The sequence below is a fragment of the Silene latifolia genome, chromosome 2, assembly GCF_048544455.1.
Source record: "Silene latifolia isolate original U9 population chromosome 2, ASM4854445v1, whole genome shotgun sequence".
Classification (NCBI taxonomy): domain Eukaryota; kingdom Viridiplantae; phylum Streptophyta; class Magnoliopsida; order Caryophyllales; family Caryophyllaceae; genus Silene; species Silene latifolia.
Genome location: NC_133527.1, coordinates 69642674 through 69662103, shown reverse-complemented (window position 1 = coordinate 69662103; position 19430 = coordinate 69642674). Strand labels below are relative to the sequence as shown.

General features: G+C 38.5%; 2 protein-coding genes across 2 annotated transcripts; both read left to right on the top strand.

Annotated features, from left to right (window-relative positions):
* Positions 1-2522: 2522 nt before the first annotated feature.
* Positions 2523-12259, top strand: LOC141640939 (uncharacterized). Its single transcript, XM_074449618.1, has 2 exons — positions 2523-2866; positions 11815-12259. Exons 1-2 carry the CDS (start codon positions 2523-2525, stop codon positions 12257-12259), a joined length of 789 nt encoding a protein of 262 aa, XP_074305719.1.
* Positions 12260-12691, top strand: LOC141640938 (uncharacterized). The gene has a single exon (XM_074449616.1). The coding sequence runs from the start codon at positions 12260-12262 to the stop codon at positions 12689-12691; it is 432 nt and encodes a 143-aa protein (XP_074305717.1).
* The last annotated feature ends 6739 nt before the right edge of the window (positions 12692-19430 follow it).

The following is a 19430-nucleotide window of genomic DNA, read 5'->3' as shown; positions in this document are numbered from 1 at the left end:
ACAGTCTGTATACATATCAGAACCATCATCTGCTGCTATATTTGAGAATTCATATCACAACATTCATCTTTTTTAAGAAAATCGGAAAACATCAAATAAAACAGAAATAACAATAAAAGTAGATGAAAATAAGAATAAAAATACACAAAAATTAAAATTAGGGCAAACAAAATCGGAAAAGATCAAATAAAGCTGAAATAACAATAAAACTAGATGAAATTGAAAATCTAGACAAAAAATTATTACAAACGCAGTAAGATGACTACGAATTCGAAATATATGTACGAAAAACAAAAATAACATGTGATTTAAAGGTGAAATTACAAATTAAAGAGATAATAAATCTGAAATTAACAACAATAACGTACCTGACATCGCGATTATGATTGAATTAGTATGATAATTGATCAGAAATAGAAGAATGGGTTGAGATTGACTGAAAACCTAGAAATAACGAAAGAAAGCGCATAAAATTTGGGGAATCCAAGGAAGAAAGAGTAAGAGAAGAGAGAAGGTAGAGGGAGAAGTGATTTCTGCGAGAATGAAAGGATTTTATTGAGGAAAGGAGTATATATATATGCACCCGCGAAATGACAATTTTGCCCTTAATGATCCGCGCACAGTAATGGACGTTGGATCTCTTAGATCTGACGGCTTGTATTAATCCTCAATCCTCAAATATATGAGCCATACTTACATGATCTCATTCCTATACATATATATATATATATAGCTGCACGGCCTACTAGGTTAAAACGTCATTTGGGCTTCAAAAGAAAGTTTAAGACGGATAAATGGGCTCGGGAGCAGAGGAAATTGCAGGCTGCGGTGTAGACCACAGGCTGCGGTTTTGACTGGAATCTGCTCTTGATCATCGTCTTGTCTTGAACTCCCTTGGTCACTTCACTAGTTCACCAAGAAGTGTTAGCCTTATTCCTAGCTTGTTCGGCCACCGATCTCAATTTGATTGTCTACTTGCTCCGGGATGATGATTAAAGACTTTTGGCTCGGAAATCCGAACTCCTTTATCACTATAATCCTTAATGTAAACCTTGCAAATAGTTACAAAATACAACCAACTTGGGATTGGGTGACTTATTCAAAATAACCAACAATAGACCCTTATTTAAAACTAGGACAGTGCTAAGAACAACCTATTAACTAGACAAAGTTTGACACTGTAACACCCCGGCCCAAACCGGGTCGGGAGCGGTTACTTATGATAGCTCGCCAGGCTGTGTACATAGCCCACAGATCAACACGGGTCCTTTATAGCGCATTTTGTCCTCCCTCGTGCGCATCACGGAAACCTTCCCAGGAGGTCACCCATCCAAAGACTACTCCCAGCCAAGCACGCTTAACTGTGGAGTTCTTTTGTATGGATGACCATAAAATAAAGTGCACTTTGTTGATATGGGTAGTACTTCCAAACCCTTTAAGCACTAGTCATTTAAGCCTATCACTAGACCTCTTCAATTAATGTGGGGTGTTACAATCACCCCCACTTGAAGAACGCAACACCCTCATTGCGATTATAATGCAGCGTATAAAAACTGCCTCTAAGAGCGTATAACAATTGCCTCTTAAGAACTAGAAGAAGACAGAATCAGGTGCTTCAAATTGCTGATCAAAATGGAGACATACATGTAACTCCTAGTGGGATCCAGAATAGTTTCATTCAATTCTACAATGAGCTTCTTGGGAGGAGCAATCCTACTGTGGCAGTTAGCAAGAGGGTTATGAGTTATGGGAACAAATGTGAAGCAACTCATATTCAGCAGCTGCTGTGTCCTGTGACTAATGATGAGATTAAAGATGTGCTTTTTAGCATACCTAATGAGAAGGCTCCTGGCCCGGATGGCTACTCTAGCCAGTTCTTCAAAGCTAGTTGGGATCAGATTGGAGTGGACTTTTGTGAGGCAATTCAGGAATTTTTCAGAAATGGCCAGTTATTGAAACAGTTGAATGCTACTAGCATTACACTCATTCCTAAGGTGGCTATCCCTGCTACTGTAATGCAATTCCGACCAATTGCCTGCTGCAATGTGGTATACAAATGCATATCCAAAATTCTTTGCTCTAGGCTGGCTAAAGTGCTTCCTCATATTATCTCACTCACTCAGGGAGGGTTCATTCAAGGCAGAAGCATCATGGAAAACATTCTCATTTGTCAGGATTTGGTGAGATTGTATGGGAGGAAGTTTGTATCTCCTAGATGTTTGTTTAAGATTGATTTGCAGAAGGCCTATGATTCTGTAGAATGGGAGTTTTTGTTTCAAATGATGATTGAGCTTAATATGCCAATGCCATTTATCAATCTTATCAAGGAGTGTGTGACTACTGCCACCTACACTTTGTCTCTGAATGGTGATTCTTTTGGGTGGTTCAAAGGGTAACGAGGTTTGAGACAAGGAGATCCCCTCTCTCCTTTATTGTTTACCATCTGTATGGAATTTCTTACCAGGCTCCTTGCTTACACTACTACTACTATGAATTTTAAATTTCACCCTCTTTGTAAAAGAATGAACCTGAGTAGTTTAATGTTTGCTGATGACCTTCTCCTGTTCTGCAAAGGGGATATAACTTCTATTATGGTGCTACTCAGAACTTTTGCCACTTTTTCCAAGGCTTCAGGCTTGCAGATGAGCAAAGGCAAATCAAATGTGTATTTCAATGGGGTGCCAGCTGAAGTTAGAGCAGATATTGTCCAGTTCTCAGGCTGCAGTGAAGGGACCCTCCCTTTCAAATATTTAGGGGTTCCAATCAAACCATCTAAGTTAACTATCAAAGACTGTCAGCCGCTAATAGACAAGGTGTTAGAGAGAATCAGAATGTTGGGGACCAAAAACCTATCATATGCAGGGAGGTTAGTCCTGGTCAAAGCTGTGTTTAAGTCCTTACTGTAGGGTAATATCCGTATAAAACCCTTTCTTTATAGGATTATAACGCAAATTTAATACGTGATTTATAGTCATAAAACGAAAATAACAAGGAAACGATAAAGATTAAGCAATAACCTCCGGTCCTAGTGCAATTCGGCAATGAGAGATCAAAGTAGATCTCCTCCTAATTGTTGCACCCAAGATTGTCCGAGAAATGCCCTTGTGCTAGAAAGAATCCTCTAATTGCCTTGCAATATAGAGAGGATTGTTTTGTGAGTTTTGGTTGGATGTGAGATCCGAATTTTGAGAGGCAATTTTTCTCAAAACCCTAATTTCTTTCTCAAATGAATCATTAGGGCAAATGGGAGAGAAAGCTCTCCTTTTAGCTTGTTCGGCCGTGAGCTTTGATAGGGAGAGTGGGCTTTCCACTTTCTCTTATTTTTTTAACTCATGGTACGACCCGAAATGCGCTAAATGTATATGACACGGTTTTGTTATAAATCGTCATCGGTTATCGGTTATTAAAGCATCAACTAATAATACGGATTAGTTGAAACATTAATACATGTCCGACAAAGACGATATTGTATAATTATATTCAATATACATTTAATTAAATATAAAACGCTTATATTCAATTTACGAATTTACTGCTTAATTCGCCTTAGCCATTATTATTTAATCCGTATTAAATAAAATATCTCAACATCACATTTTGACTAATTATTAGTCAAATAACTCGAACTAACTGGTTAGTCAAATTTGGCATCTACATGATTGTATTTTCATACCGTCACATCTCTCAAACGTATCCTATAGGTGTGACTTTTAGGGACCAGTTGATCACCGCCATCCGTATGACAATAACGTCAAACTTATCTAGCAAGCCAACCGTTATTGATAAACGTGGACCAACCGATTATAATACAAAAGTATACCCTTTGATCCTTTTAGAGATTTATAAGTCCTTGCACTAACTGTTAAGGACACCAGCCCAACAAGCTCCCACTTGTCCGTACAAGTGTATGTGCAATGACGTTATCCGCACTAACCGGAGGACACGGCTCAACAAACTCCCACTTGTCCGTACAAGTGTATGTGCGATAACCGATTCTCATATTCATTTAAAATTTCTCCCACTCAATGTAAAACAATTTGCAGATCTGGATCCACAAAGGTCGTATTTTACAATCGATCCGGATCAAGAGTGGTTTTCCCCGACTAGAGAGTAACTTAACCGATAAAACGAATCCGTATCCGAGCATGGCCATGCATTTCGATTCTGACTCCTCGAGTGGCCCCGAGAAATATCGAGTACGATAAAGGCTGAATATTTCCTTCAACTCGAACTCCTTCCGATCTAAGCACGGCATGAAATGACCCAGAAAAAATCTACTTGGCCCCCTGTTACGGATGACCGTGAGAAAGAAACCAAAGTCACCCAAAATCTGCCTTAGTCTCAAGAGACAGTCGATAGTGAAAAGAATCGACTCTTAGGATCACCATGGAGGTCCTATCCACGACCGGGCACCGAATGTTATAAAACATTTAGGACTCCACGTCGATGTCACAATTGTGTCCTACGAGATATCCGTATAAATCGCCTCTGTGATTGGTCAGTCAACCGGTTGACTTATGGCTCGTTGAACCCACCATCAACCAACATCACAAAATAATTGCCAGAGTTATCGGCTCATGTGGGCAATTAAGGGGAAAAAAAAATATAATGTTCGTTCGAGTTCACTTTGTGGTGTTCAAAAATTGTCGTACAATTCCACATGAAAAAACAAAATATATAAATATCAAAACGATGATGTCGTATAGAGTACAAAAGGGAATGAATCTGATCCATAAAAGGGTACTACAACTTAGGAACACGTTTAATTCCCATGGAATTGACGTGCCCTTCATGCTTATCTTGTCCTAATGGTTTAGTGAGAGGATCTGCTATGTTATCATCTGTAGCAATCTTTTCTATCACTACTTCCTTTTGCTCCACGTAATCTCGGATTAGATGAGCTTTCCGTTGTACATGTCTAGACTTGTTGCTAGACTTTGGCTCCTTAGCTTGGAAGATGGCACCACTATTGTCGCAATAGATGGTGATCGGGTCATTCGAACTAGGCACTACAGATAGCCCATGTAAGAATTGACGCATCCATATCGCTTCCTTTGTAGCTTCAGACGCGGCATAGTACTCGGACTCGGTCGTAGAATCTCTTTGAAACAGTTTGTTTGGAACTCTTCCGGTGATGCGGCGCCATTAAGAGTAAAAACGAATCCGGATCGAGATTTCGAGTCATCTCGATCCGTTTGGAAGCTAGCATCTGCAGTTAGGTTGCGCATAGCTTTTGAGGGCCTCCATAAGTCAATGCCCAATCTTTAGTCCTCCGTAGGTACTTAAGAATGTTCTTGACAGCCAGCCAATGTGGTTCACCTGGATCTTTGTTGGAATCGAATTGTCATACTCAATGCATATGCCACGTCCGGACGTGTGCATATCATGGCATACATGATTGATCCTATAGCCGAAGCATAGGGAATCCGTGCCATGCGCTCTTTCTCTTCCGGTGTCTCTGGTGCCCGAGACTTGCTCAAATGCACCCCTGGAGCCATAGGAAGGAACCCCTTCTTGGAGTTAGTCATCTTTGAATCTCTCTAGGACTTTGTCTATGTAAGACTCTGGATCGAGAGATAGCATCCGTCGTGATCTATCTCGATAGATACGGATGCCTAGAATTCTTTGTGCCTCTCCCGGATCTTTCATCTGGAAATGGTTTTTCAACCATACTTTCACCGAAGTTAAGAGAGGTATGTCATTCCCAATCAGGAGTATGTCATCGACATACAATATTAGGAAGACAATCTTGCTCCCACTCGACTTGATATAAAGACATGGTTCCTCGACCGATCGAGTAAATCCATTTTCTTTAATCACTTGGTCGAAGCGATGATTCCAACTCCTTGATGCTTGCTTAAGTCCATAAATGGAACGCTTAAGCTTGCACACTTTCTTAGGATGTTCTGGATCGATGAAACCTTCGGGTTGTACCATGTACAACTCTTCCTCAAAAAACCGTTTAAGAAGGCGGTTTTCACATCCATTTGCCAAATTTCATAGTCATGAAAAGCGGCAATCGCTAAGATAATCCGAATGGAACGCAAAGATGACTGACTACGGGTGCGAAGATTTCATCGTAGTGCAAACCTGGCACTTGGGTGAAACCTTTAGCAACTAGTCGTGCTTTATAGATATCTTGTTGACCTTTCACATAATGCTTTATCTTGTAAAGCCATTTGCATTGAAGGGGACGAACCTTAGCAGGTAAGTCAACAAGATCCCATACGTGGTTCTCATACATAGAGTCCATTTCGGATTGCATGGCCTCAAGCCATAGCTTTGAGTCGGAACTAGTCATGGCACCTTTATAGGTTGCGGGTTCACTACTCGTTAAGAGTAGAACGTCATCTATGTCATGTTCCTCGACCATACCAATGTATCATGTCGGAGGAATAGAGACTCTTCCCGACCTCCTAGGTTCCTCGGGAATGTTAACTGCAGTAGGGATTGAAGGAATAGGTTCCTCCAATGGTTGCTCGGTACTTGGTTCTGGAATCTCCGACAGTTCGAAGGTTCTATCACTCTTTGCATTCTCGAGAAATTCCTTCTCTAAGAATGTCGCACTAGCCGCAACAAAAACACGTTGTTCGGTTGGCGAATAAAAGTAATGACCAAGCGTTCCTTTAGGATAACCTATAAAGTACGTCTTGACCGATCGCGGGCCGAGCTTATCCTCGTGTCTCCACTTGACATAAGCCTCGCAGCCCCAAACCCGTATAAAGGACAAGTTAGGGACCGTTCCCTTCCATAGTTCATATGGAGTCTTGTCAACATGACCTTAGACGGACTTTGTTAAGTATTAGAGCGGTGACGAGAAGAGCATAACCCCACAATGAATCGGGCAACACGGTGTGACTCATCATGGATCGAACCATATCAAGTAGTGTTCGATTTCTCCGTTCGGACACACCATTCAATTGAGGTGTTCGGTGGAGTTAAGCGTAGGGCAATCCCACGAGTCCTTTAGGTGTTGATCAAACTCGTGAGAAAGATACTCGCCACCACGATCCGAACGTAGTGTTTTAATCTTTCTACCCAATAGGTTCTGTACCCTATTCTGGTATTCCTTGAATTTCTCAAAGGATTCACTTTTGTGCTTCATTAAGTAGACATAGCCATATCTACTTAAATCGTCCGTGAAAGTGATGAAATACCTATAGCCTTCTCGTGCGGTGATTGACATAGGTCCACATACAACCGTGTGTATGAGTCCTAATAGGTCAGCAGCGCGCATTCCAACACCTTTGAAGGAAATACGAGTCATCTTACCGATGAGACATGATTCACACGTGCCAAATGATTGAAAATCAAAGGCCGAGATAGCTCCATTCTTGATGAGTTGTTTTACGCGTTTCTCATTAATGTGTCCCATACGGCATTGCCATAGATACGTTTGATCTTTGTCACCAACCTTTAACTTTTTATTCATTACGTGTAATATTTCGGTGGTCTGATCTAAAACATAAATTCCGTTCATGGAGACTGCCTTGCCATAAATCATATCGTGTAAAGAGAAAATGCAAGTATTATTCTCTATTACAAATGAAAAACCAAGTTTGTCAAGTGCGTAAACCGAAATAATGTTTTTCGAAAAAGACTGGTACATAATAGCGATTATATAAAAATAACTCTAATCCGCTAGGAAGTCGGATCACATATGTTCCCCTTGAGACGGCAGCCACTCGTGCTCCATTCCCAACACGCAGATCCACCTCACCCTTTACGAGGGGTTCGATGTTTCGGAGCCTACCGTACATGATTACACATATGAGAACCACAACCAGTATCAAGTTCCCAAGTTCCGTAACTTGCGTGGTTAATCTCAATCATATGAATAAAAGTAGAAGAAGAAGACATACCAACAGGTTTAACACGACCTGCCTTTAAGTCCTCATGATAAACAGGACATGTACGCCTCCAATGCCCAGTCTTGTGGCAATGATGGCATTCCATGTTTTCATTCTTGCTCTTTATCGCGCCTGATGAGGTGCTCGACTCACCAGGCCCACTCTTACCTGAACCCGACTTCTTGAACTTCGGTTTACCTCTCGCTAGGTTTGCCGAGCTTTGCCCTTACCTTTCCCCTTGTTTGTCACAACGAGAACATCCTGTTTCAAGCTCCCACTGAACTTCATGTCCTTCTCGGTGCCGTACGAGAAGGGAGTGCAGTTCATGGGGACTTTTCTTCAAATCATTCATATAGTAATTCGCTCTAAATTGCGAAAAACCATCGTGGAGTGAGTGAAGCATGCGGTCGATCACAATGTTCTCGCTGATCTTACAATCAAAGGTCTCGACTTCTCGACATTCTCAATCATCTTTGAGAATGTGTGGGCTAACCGGTTGGCCCTTTCGGAGTTTCGCATCAAAGAAGCGAGTGGTATGCTCATAGGTCACGATTCTCGGTGCTTTCGAGAATTCCTTGGTGAGCGTGGTGAAAATCTTGTTCGCACCATGGGCTATGAAGCGGTTCTGCAAATTGGGTTCCATTGCAAAAATGAGTACGTTTTTAATCGCACTCGCTTCCATACAGAAATCGTTAAACTTGGTGATTTCAGCAGCTCTAGCCGTGGGACCTGGGTTTGCCGGGATGGGCTCTAATAGATATTTGAGCTTCCGTCGCCAGCGGCAGATTCCGTAATGCCGCCTCCCAGTCCGCGAAGTTTGATCCATCATTCTTGATCGAGTAGGCGATTCATCCGATTCATGAAGATCCGGCCAGGACTCACGGTCCAATGTGGCACTTGGCATTGGGTTATCGTAGAACCAGCCATTTGTTATTAGCGAGTTTAAAAGTTCGTGATCTACACCTTTGAAAAAGAAAGGAAAACAAGAACGAAATAAGCAACTCATCGAGGTGATTTAAGTCTATTTTAAAATTCATTTTAACGTGTAGACTCTTGCACTTGCATAATTGATCTCCCTCAAGAATGATACAAGTGATCCCAAGACTCAATTTCTGTAAATTGATAAGCCAACTTTTTAGCTAATTCTTCAGTAAGAACTCTTGGTCGATAGATTTCCGTAAATCTTATCTATAGTCCACCATAGTCACAGGATCGTACGAGTGACCATAGTGTTGAGATAAAATAAGTCAATCGGTTCCAATTTACCCGACGTAGAAGGGGTCATATTATGCCTACCGACGAAGAAGGGATTCATTGGAGTTTGACCTATAAAGACCGTTCTCAATTTTTGTTTATACGAGGAAGATCCCATCAACTAAGTTTCAATTCATTTTAAGTGAACGAATAACTAGCAACTGCGTGAATGAATTAATTTAGATGATGGCTTAAATCGTGTGACATAAGAATGTCAAAGAAAACTAACTCGTGACCTCTATATGTGTCAGTTTTCATGCAATAATTTGGTGGTTTGGTCTTTTAGGCGGAATATGATGCATATTATCGTTACGAAAATAAGTAAAAAGAATGCAATACGTAAATAAAATCCTAGTGTGGCCTATCCTAATAAAAAGAACATAAAACAACTTTGGAATCCACCGTTGGACCCGAGAAGCTTGTCTTGATGTTCCATCTTGATCCATGTAGCGGGAGTGAGCATCCGGTCTCCATCTTTGGTCTTCTCAAAAATTACAATTTAAAATTTACAAATATAAACCTATTTACATTCTAAATAAAAACTGTAATTAAAAGAAATAAAAATGGAGATACGAGATCTCAAAATACAACCAAGACCGTGTTCCATCATTACGGTAACACGTTCTACTAAGGCCACACTAAGTTACAACAGTTTGCAAAAATAAATAAATAGGTAATTAAAAGCATTCAAATTAAACAAGAACGATAAATAAAATGCATCAACTAAATTTAAATTTATTCGTGACATAATTCCGTAATTATGTTAAATTTATCCAAACCACCAAAGATAATTAAAATTATATGACAAAACCGCTTTAGTCAAGTTAATTTTAATCCGAGATAATCCGTTACTATAAATCGTTTTAAAGTAACTTAATTTTACGTGGGTGAACCGTTTCACTATCAAGCGAGAGCATAAATCCGTTTTATGCAAAATTGGCCGAAAGAAAAAAAAACAAACAAAATTTTTTTTTTTTCTCCTGTACTGCTGTACGTGAACAGTACCAGAAAAAAAAATTTTTTTTTTTTTTTATAAGGCTAAAATGCCGAGAGCCTCAAAAGGCCAAAAAAAAAAATCAATCGGCTTAAAACGAGAGCAACAAGAGATCAAAACAAAACGGTTTGATGAAACACAATTGCAATTTTAATCTAATCCGTATAGAAATCAAACTACAATTGTTACATCTTCAACATATTGCAATAATTATCGGTTAAAATTACAACATGTGAAGAACGATTGAAAACAAGAGATCGAACGATCTAACAAAATGTGTAGCACGCAAATCAATGCTAAAACAGAAAACAGGCCGTGACATGAGGCCACACGGTTTTCAAAAATTTTTGAGACAAAAATTTGTGCCACACGAAATTTTATGCAATCATTTTGATACATCTTTTACACATTGCAATGAATATCGATTACAATACAATATGCAAAGATCAAAATGAAAACAAAGAACAAAAGACAACCATCACCGTGTATACAAGACACGGATCCCAAGGCACAAAACAACAAAAAAAACGCAGCAAAAAAAAAAATTGCCGAGAGCAAAAAAAATTGTGCCGAGGGGATTTTAAAGCAAAAAATTATCGATTCAAAAATCGTTTCATGAAAATCACATAGAAAAATTTACGTGGCCTCGCTCTGATACCACTTGTAGGGTAATATCCGTATAAAACCCTTTCTTTATAGGATTATAACGCAAATTTAATACGTGATTTATAGTCATAAAACGAAAATAACAAGGAAACGATAAAGATTAAGCAATAACCTCCGGTCCTAGTGCAATTCGGCAATGAGAGATCAAAGTAGATCTCCTCCTAATTGTTGCACCCAAGATTGTCCGAGAAATGCCCTTGTACTAGAAAGAATCCTCTAATTGCCTTGCAATATAGAGAGGATTGTTTTGTGAGTTTTGGTTGGATGTGAGATCCGAATTTTGAGAGGCAATTTTTCTCAAAACCCTAATTTCTTTCTCAAATGAATCATTAGGGCAAATGGGAGAGAAAGCTCTCCTTTTAGCTTGTTCGGCCGTGAGCTTTGATAGGGAGAGTGGGCTTTCCACTTTCTCTTATTTTTTTAACTCATGGTACGACCCGAAATGCGCTAAATGTATATGACACGGTTTTGTTATAAATCGTCATCGGTTATCGGTTATTAAAGCATCAACTAATAATACGGATTAGTTGAAACATTAATACATGTCCGACAAAGACGATATTGTATAATTATATTCAATATACATTTAATTAAATATAAAACGCTTATATTCAATTTACGAATTTACTGCTTAATTCGCCTTAGCCATTATTATTTAATCCGTATTAAATAAAATATCTCAACATCACATTTTGACTAATTATTAGTCAAATAACTCAGACTAACTGGTTAGTCAAATTTGGCATCTACATGACTGTATTTTCATACCGTCACATCTCTCAAACGTATCCTATAGGTGTGACTTTTAGGGACCAGTTGATCACCGCCATCTGTATGACAATAACGTCAAACTTATCTAGCAAGCCAACCGTTATTGATAAACGTGGACCAACTGATTATGATACAAAAGTATACCCTTTGATCCTTTTAGAGATTTATAAGTCCTTGCACTAACTGTTAAGGACACCAGCCCCAACACTTACACACCTATTGGGCGTCTATTTTCATTTTGCCAAAAGGTGTCATTGCTAAGATTGAAGCCATATGTAGGAACTTCCTGTGGTGTGGAAGCTCTGAATACTTTAAGACCCCTACAGTGGCATGGGATAAAATTTGTAATGGAAAAAGGCAGGGAGGTCTGGGACTTAAGAATGAAGTCGTGTGGAATAAAGCTGCAATTGGTAAGCTTCTTTGGTGGCTCCATGCTCACCCTAACAAACTTTGGGTTCAATGGGTCCATAGCATATACATGAGAGGGACTACCTGGGATAATTATCAATGTCCTAATGCAGCAAGTTGGACTTGGAAGAAGGTTTGTAGACTGAAAACTGAGATGCAGCTTGCTTACAGTCAGAATGAATGGAGCTCCTGCCCTGGTAAAGAGTATTCCATTGCTAAAGGGTATGCTTGGCTACATCACTCTATTCCAGATATAGAGTGGCATCATCAGGTTTGGAATAAGTGGACTGTCCCTAAACACTCAATTATAGCCTGAATGTATCATCATCGGGGTCTTAACACTAAGGACAAGCTCTTTAGGCTCAACATTGCTAGTGATAATCTCTGTTGCATCTGTGGAAGTGAGGAAGAAACCATGCAGCATCTGTTTTTTAAATGTCAGTACAGTAAGGCAGTGTTGGCTTTGATTCGTGAATGGACTGGTTACTCATTGCCTGAAACTAGAGACCAGGATTGGAGGGGGAATGCTAGATTGTCCAGACTGAAAGTTGGAATCATTAATAGCATTCTGAATGCTGTTACTTACCACATTTGGAGGCAACGAAATGGCAGCAGACATGAATTGCAAATCCAAGCTCCTGCAGGTTGTCTGAAACTGATTCAGTTTGAAGTTCGAGCTAAAATTCAACAGCAATGCAAGGGCACAATGTCTAGGAGAGATCGTAGTTGGCTTGAGAAGCTTATGTAATCTGTAATTAGTTTCATGGCTAGCTGATTTTCATGTCAGCTTGAAATGTTGATGTATTTGGTTCTTGTTTTTCTTAATATATTTTTACATTTACCAAAAAAAAAAAAAAAAAAAAAAAAAATTGCCTCCCATCACCACACGGTCGCAGGGTTGCTCTGATACCACTTGTAAAAACCCGGCCCAAACCGGGTCGGGAGCGGTTACTTATGATAGCTCATCAGGCTGCGTACATAGCACACAGATCAACACGGGTCCTTTATAGCGCATTTTGTCCCCCCTCATGCGCATCCCGGAAACCTTCCCAGGAGCTCACCCATCATAAGACTACTCCCAACCAAGCACGCTTAACTGTGGAGTTCTTTTGTATGGATGGCCATAAAAGAAAGTGCACTTTGTTTATATGAGTAGTATTTCCAAACCCTTTAAGCACTAGTCATTTAAGCCTATCACTAGACCTCTTCAATTAACGTGGGGTGTTACAAACACTATCAAACTCCCCCACACTTAGACTTTTGCTCGTCCCGAGTAAAACTCAAGACAAGTGAGTTGAGAAAGCCTACAAGCAAGTATGGGGTAATTTTGCGCATTCTTCCCTCACCGCGTCTTTCTTATATCTCCCTCAAAACATTCTACCTATTAAAGAAAAATCTAGACTCAAATTTGGTAACTCTCTCTTCTCTTACTCCCCCTCCTTATGTCATCCCTCTTACACTAGACTCGATACATAACCTACTTCTTACCATTCACACATCCGCCCTCCTTATATCACCAAGAAGTAGATGGTCACTCTCACCTTATCCCAAGGTGGTAGCAAAGTGACATACACATCCTCAAATCCATCACAATTCAACTTCTTATATCACCCCCTTATTACTCCATGTGATGCAAATCATGCTACTTGGTGGGCCAACTCCTTCATTAATCAACAACACAAGTAACCATGGCAAAAACCTATTTGGAACAAGTTTTGTGACTCAAAGAGAAATTAAATCCTAGTACTAACCTCCTTCCAAGACCTTCCTTATTACTCCCTTCTTGTCCCTCCATCTTTTTTATCTTTTTCTATTTTCCAATTTTTTCTTTCTATTTTTTTCTTTTTCTATTTTTTTTTTCGAAAATCCATCAATTTTCTTAAGGTGCCCTTTCGGATTTTCACCTTATATTATTCTCGCCTCTCAATTGTGCCCTATTTTGCCTATGCGCCCGCCCAGCTTGTGGGTTTTCACCTAACCAGGATTTCCATTTTTTTTTTTCAAAACATGAAAAAAAGCCTACATATGTTACACTCATGCTCCTCCCCCATACTTAGTTTCGACAATGTCCTCAATATGGAGGAGAGTACTACAAATGCAAAGGGAAAGAAATATAAAAGGAGTATGGGTGGCCTCCCGTAAAGCGCTTTTGGTTTTCGTCGTTTGCTCGTCGCCTTTTAATATCTTCTTCTTTTCAAGAGTTAAGAGCGGAACAACTCAAAGCCCTTAGCAACTTATCAAATACATTAGCGCATAGACAAGAGGTATGACCATAGCATAGATCAACCACATAGAAGACATAAGCAACGAAATAGTAAACACAAGACAAGTGTCGCAAGTTTTCATGCTTAATCGACGGTTTCTTGTCGCGGTATGGTTCCTTGAAGGATGTGATGAACTTGGTGAAAACGAAGTAAGAATGAGGCAACTCGTGAGCTTCTTTGGGTGATAAGTTTGATGGCTTTTCAAAGAAAGTTTGAGGTGGTTCTTCCTTACGGGGGTACACCTCTAAAACTTATTTTCCATTTCTTCTTTAGCATCTTCCTTGACCCCCACACTTATAAGTTTCATAGGTTTTGAAGGTTCACAAATCACGTCTTAAAGAGCCTCCACTTCTCTTTTTCTATCCCAACCACCTCAAAAATCATTGCTCCTTAGTCATTCTTCTGAAACACCTCATTCCCCAATTCTTTAAAGGTCAATTCTAGGAAAGAGTTACTACGAACCAAAGAGTTGTTTCCAAGGTGTGAGGCGTCAACTTCGGTACAAGGAATGTCAATAGGGATCTCAATGAATGGTAAGACCAAATTAAAGAAGGTTTCAAGTCATATATATCATCTTCCTCATCAAATAAATCATCAAAATAAGAGTTGTCAAAGGCGCAAATAACCTCTTCCTCGACCTTACTTCCCTCATATTCATCTTTTTCAACAATTTGACCCAATGACTCCTTATCAAGGCCACTAAGGACCGAGGATTCGTCCTCACCCACATGACTATTACTTGAGGAACCATCATCAAAAGTGCACAAGGTGTCGGTAGATACCACAACGAGGGAGTGGCGTGGAAGTGTGGCGAAAACATAAGCATCCTTCTCATCATCCCAAAAACAATAATTATCAATACCACTCTTTATAGGAGTAGCTCGTTGTTAGGTTCATATACCTATTATTAGACTCCTCTAATAGTGAACTAATTAAGTTCTTAATTATTTGTTTATTAGATCTAGTGGATGCATAACAAAATAAGAGATTTATAAGAAAAACAATGTCCCTTACATTGTAGGTTGGTTCGAAAATATGGGCACAAGTAAGGTCACCTTCCTTCACTTGTTCTTGAGCTGAATATGATGGATGATCCTCCTAAGACTCCAAGTATAGAAGACACTCCAATAAGTTGCACCCAAGATTAAACCCAAAAATTCCTACTAATATTAACTAGATATGTAGTAGAAATGCTACCTTAATATTACTAATATTTCTAGTATTACTACTTCTAGTAATAGTTGGAGAGTATTAGTATTTGAGAGTGTTTGGAGGATTTTGCATGTGAGGATATATGAGCACTAAAAGCAAGCAAAAACTAGAGAGGAAAAATGAGCAACAAGTGCTCCTATTTAAGAGCATAAAACCGGTGGCCCTCTTACATGGGGGAATCTTTTCCTCTTGTTTTTACTTGTTTTTATAGCATAGGTAGGGTGTAGGAAACATTTATGTAAGATGTGTCATAGAAGTGTCACAATCACACTTTATTCCAACACAAATGAACAAGACAAAATTTGAGCATCTTTTGCTCTTATATAGCCGGCTATATGGAGCCTTTCAGGTTCATTTTTGCCTTTTGTTATTTGTCCCATAAATGCTTATAAGTCATATGTTCAACTATCTTACATAATTAATTATTAATGTAATCATTTAACAATTAAATATTACAATTAATAATATAATATACACTCCACTTTTGAGTAGTATATTACCATTATATCAATATAGATCCTACAATTGCTAGTTAGTTAAAATTACAACTCTTTGTAACTTTAAATAACCAATTACCTCTACCTCAAAACTTATATAAAACCTCAACTAATTTAGTAACTTAACACTTAATTACTAAATTAAATCTTATTTACTCATATTACAATAAGACATAAAATCGCACTCCCATAATTAAGGAATTAATCAATCTATATCGTATACAATTAATTAAATATCTATTTGGGCTTCATCCTATAGGTGTGACCTAAAGGGATCAACTGACAACCACTGTCATACGACAGTAATGTCAAACTCTAGTTAGCCAATCATTACCGATTAATGATGATCAGTTGACTATATAATGAATCATCCCTTTCGTATTCTTAATATGAGATTTAAATATGTGATCGCACTATTTTTGAGGACACATATTCCAACAATCTCCCACTTGTCCGAGACAAGTGTGCGTCACCAATTCTCTTGTCTTATTACAATCTCCCACTCAATGCAAGGTGTCTCGCAGGTCGTACTTGCACTTGATCATATCTTGAGTGGTTTCCTCGATCTGGAGTGTAACTATCTGGCCGGAATTATCTACCATAGATACCTTCCGAGCGTGGCCACGCATTTCCAGTTCACTACTCCTCGAGTGGCCTTGAGATTTCAAACAACCCTGACAAGGGGGTGGACAATTCCTATCGCACTATTCCCTTTGTTCAGCCACAGTTCATCTTAACCCAAAATATACCCATTTGACCTCATTTACGACAGTCGTAGAGCATAAATCAAAACTAATCAGAAATTTGTGCCAACTTGGGCGAACAGTCTCTAGTCAAAATAATTGACTCATAAGAATACTATAGCAGCTCTTGCCACGACTAGGTTTTATGAATTACCAGAACTCTATAAGCGGCCACTGCCCGACAGAGTGTCCCATACAGTCTGCCTATGTGATCGACTAGTCATCCCATATGACTCTATGGCACTTTAACTTGCCATCAATCGCATCACACTCTAATCACTTCGAGACGTCACCTCATATAAGTAACTAGGGGCGAATACCATGTCAATCCAGTTCACTTTAATGGGGTTCAATTTGTCTCTACAACCCATTTGGATTTAACAAAGTAATGGGTGAGTTTAATAAAAACTCAAACGATAAATGTGATTATCACATATGAATAGTCAATACACTATTACTACTTCATATCTTATAATCTTTAGTATACTTTTTACACCAGTCGAAATGCAATAAAAGCTTGGCAAGCGGATATACCCTATATCCATATATTCCAACTTTTTCAATTGTTATTTCCTTCTATTCAATGTTATTTCTAATAACTTGAATTTATCTCTAAGTATTTGTCTAGTCTTCTTGCTAGACTTGGGCTCTTTTACTTGAAAGATACTCCCACTGTTATCGCATAACTTGTGACAAAGTCATTCGTAGAGAGATTCACCCTTAATCCCTACGTTGACCATTTTATTACAATCTACTTAGATTCCTTTTGTAGAATTTGCAATGCGTGAAGCTAAAACACTTTTCTAGTCTCTTACTCCCAAGTCAATAAGACATCCTAGGATTTCAACAAATCCCTTTTGGTTTGGAAACTAAAGTTTGTGCAACCCTTCAACACCTAACTTAGTTTATCATCCATATGAACAAATCCTTAATTCTTCTCAAGAATCTCAAGGATGTTCTTTAAGGCTTTCACAAGCCAAATCATGAGAATTATCTTGTTAATGACTTATCATGCCCTAGGCATATATCACATCATGGCATGTGCGTTTGTTGGCATACATGATCATTCTAATGGCGGAAACATTAGCAATCAATTTCATATGATCAACAACTTAATAGGTTCAGTGAACGACTATGACTCCATCATAGTAATTCCACTTCCATCAACATGAATAACCTATTCGACCTTGTTGATGTTAAACAGATATGAAAGATCTTATCCTCATAAGACTCTCAACTCTATGCCAATATTCTCTCACATAGATTCAAAATCTAGAATACTTTGCATCCTTTTCCAAGTCTCCAATCACTCTTTCACATAAGAGAGCATTGGTACATTATACTCAATAAGTAATATGTTATCAACATGTAAGACATGGAAAAACATTTCTAGCTCCCACTTAACTTTATGCATAATCATGATTCTTCAATCATGTGAATGAAACTATTCACTATTATCACATAAACGAAAAGTATAATCCTTTAATGCTTGCTTAAGACCATTCTAGGATCACTTAAGAAAGCTACGCATAGAATGTTAGGATCCTTAGATCTTTATCTAAGGTTTTGTGTTCCAAACACATCCTTCTCTAAATTCTCATTTTAGAAAAGCGAATTTTAATATCATTTGCCATTCCTCATTAAAATGAAATGTGGCAATTCCTAACATAATTTATCTTGATCAACATCTTTATGTTAATCTTATGCATTTGAGTACTCTAAAGCTCTATCTACCTTTAATGAGACCCTCGCTTTAAAGTAAATCTACTCTTGAGTAACAATTTTCGGATTATAATGCTACGGCTCGTATGTAACAAGGTCATAATACTATCACTTTCACAAAGCAATATTTTAACCAATAAGATATGTGCGATAAACTCCCACTGAACTATGCTCCCACTCTATCTTTATAGATTATAGTTCAACTATACTACCACTTTATAGTTCCATTACTTTCACAAAGTAACACTATAAGGCATGTTTGTGACGATCTAATCTACTCCCACTCTATCTCTCAAAAATACATCTATCTTCTTGAGAGATAGCTTTGTGAGTTACAAACATATATATGGTGGAGTATTAGGAGTTTCTAGACTATGCATTAGCTTTCAAAAGGTCATCCCTATCATGGCAGTTTGATTCATGTAATATGTGAGTCTGATCCACGTCATTTGCTAAATAGACTCTTTATTTTAGGTATATCATGGTTGACCATCCGATTAGAATAATGTGTCCGTTTGGTATCTCAAATTCCCTACTTTATGAGTTCAATAGCTCATCACAACTTTATAGTTGATCTTACATTAGTAAGTTGTTACTTTAAGTAACAATGGCATAAGGAGAATCAAATTCATAGCTTATGGACTTATAATGATCCCATCATCATATTTGTCTACTTGATCAATTTAAGTCGATAATCTTATGTTTCACGATGCAAGTAGTGTATGAAGATAAATTTTAGAACAAACGATACAATAAAGCAAGTGACTTGGGTTGCAAACCAAGTCACCAATATCCAAAATACAACCCGTGTTTAAAGGATACAAACAAATTTCCAAGTCACACAAGGAAATCAAAATAGTTCTAAAATTTCAAAGTTCAACATGAAAATAAAGACAAAGAAACATAAAGCCAAGCTTCCATAGATCTAGCTCCATGGGCGGCTACCTCTAGCTTCCCTCAAGATCCTTCAAGCTTGCTTTTCTTTGCCCTTGTCCTTACTAGGATGCCCTAATTACAATAAAAAGGGTAATTATCACAACTTGTATCAA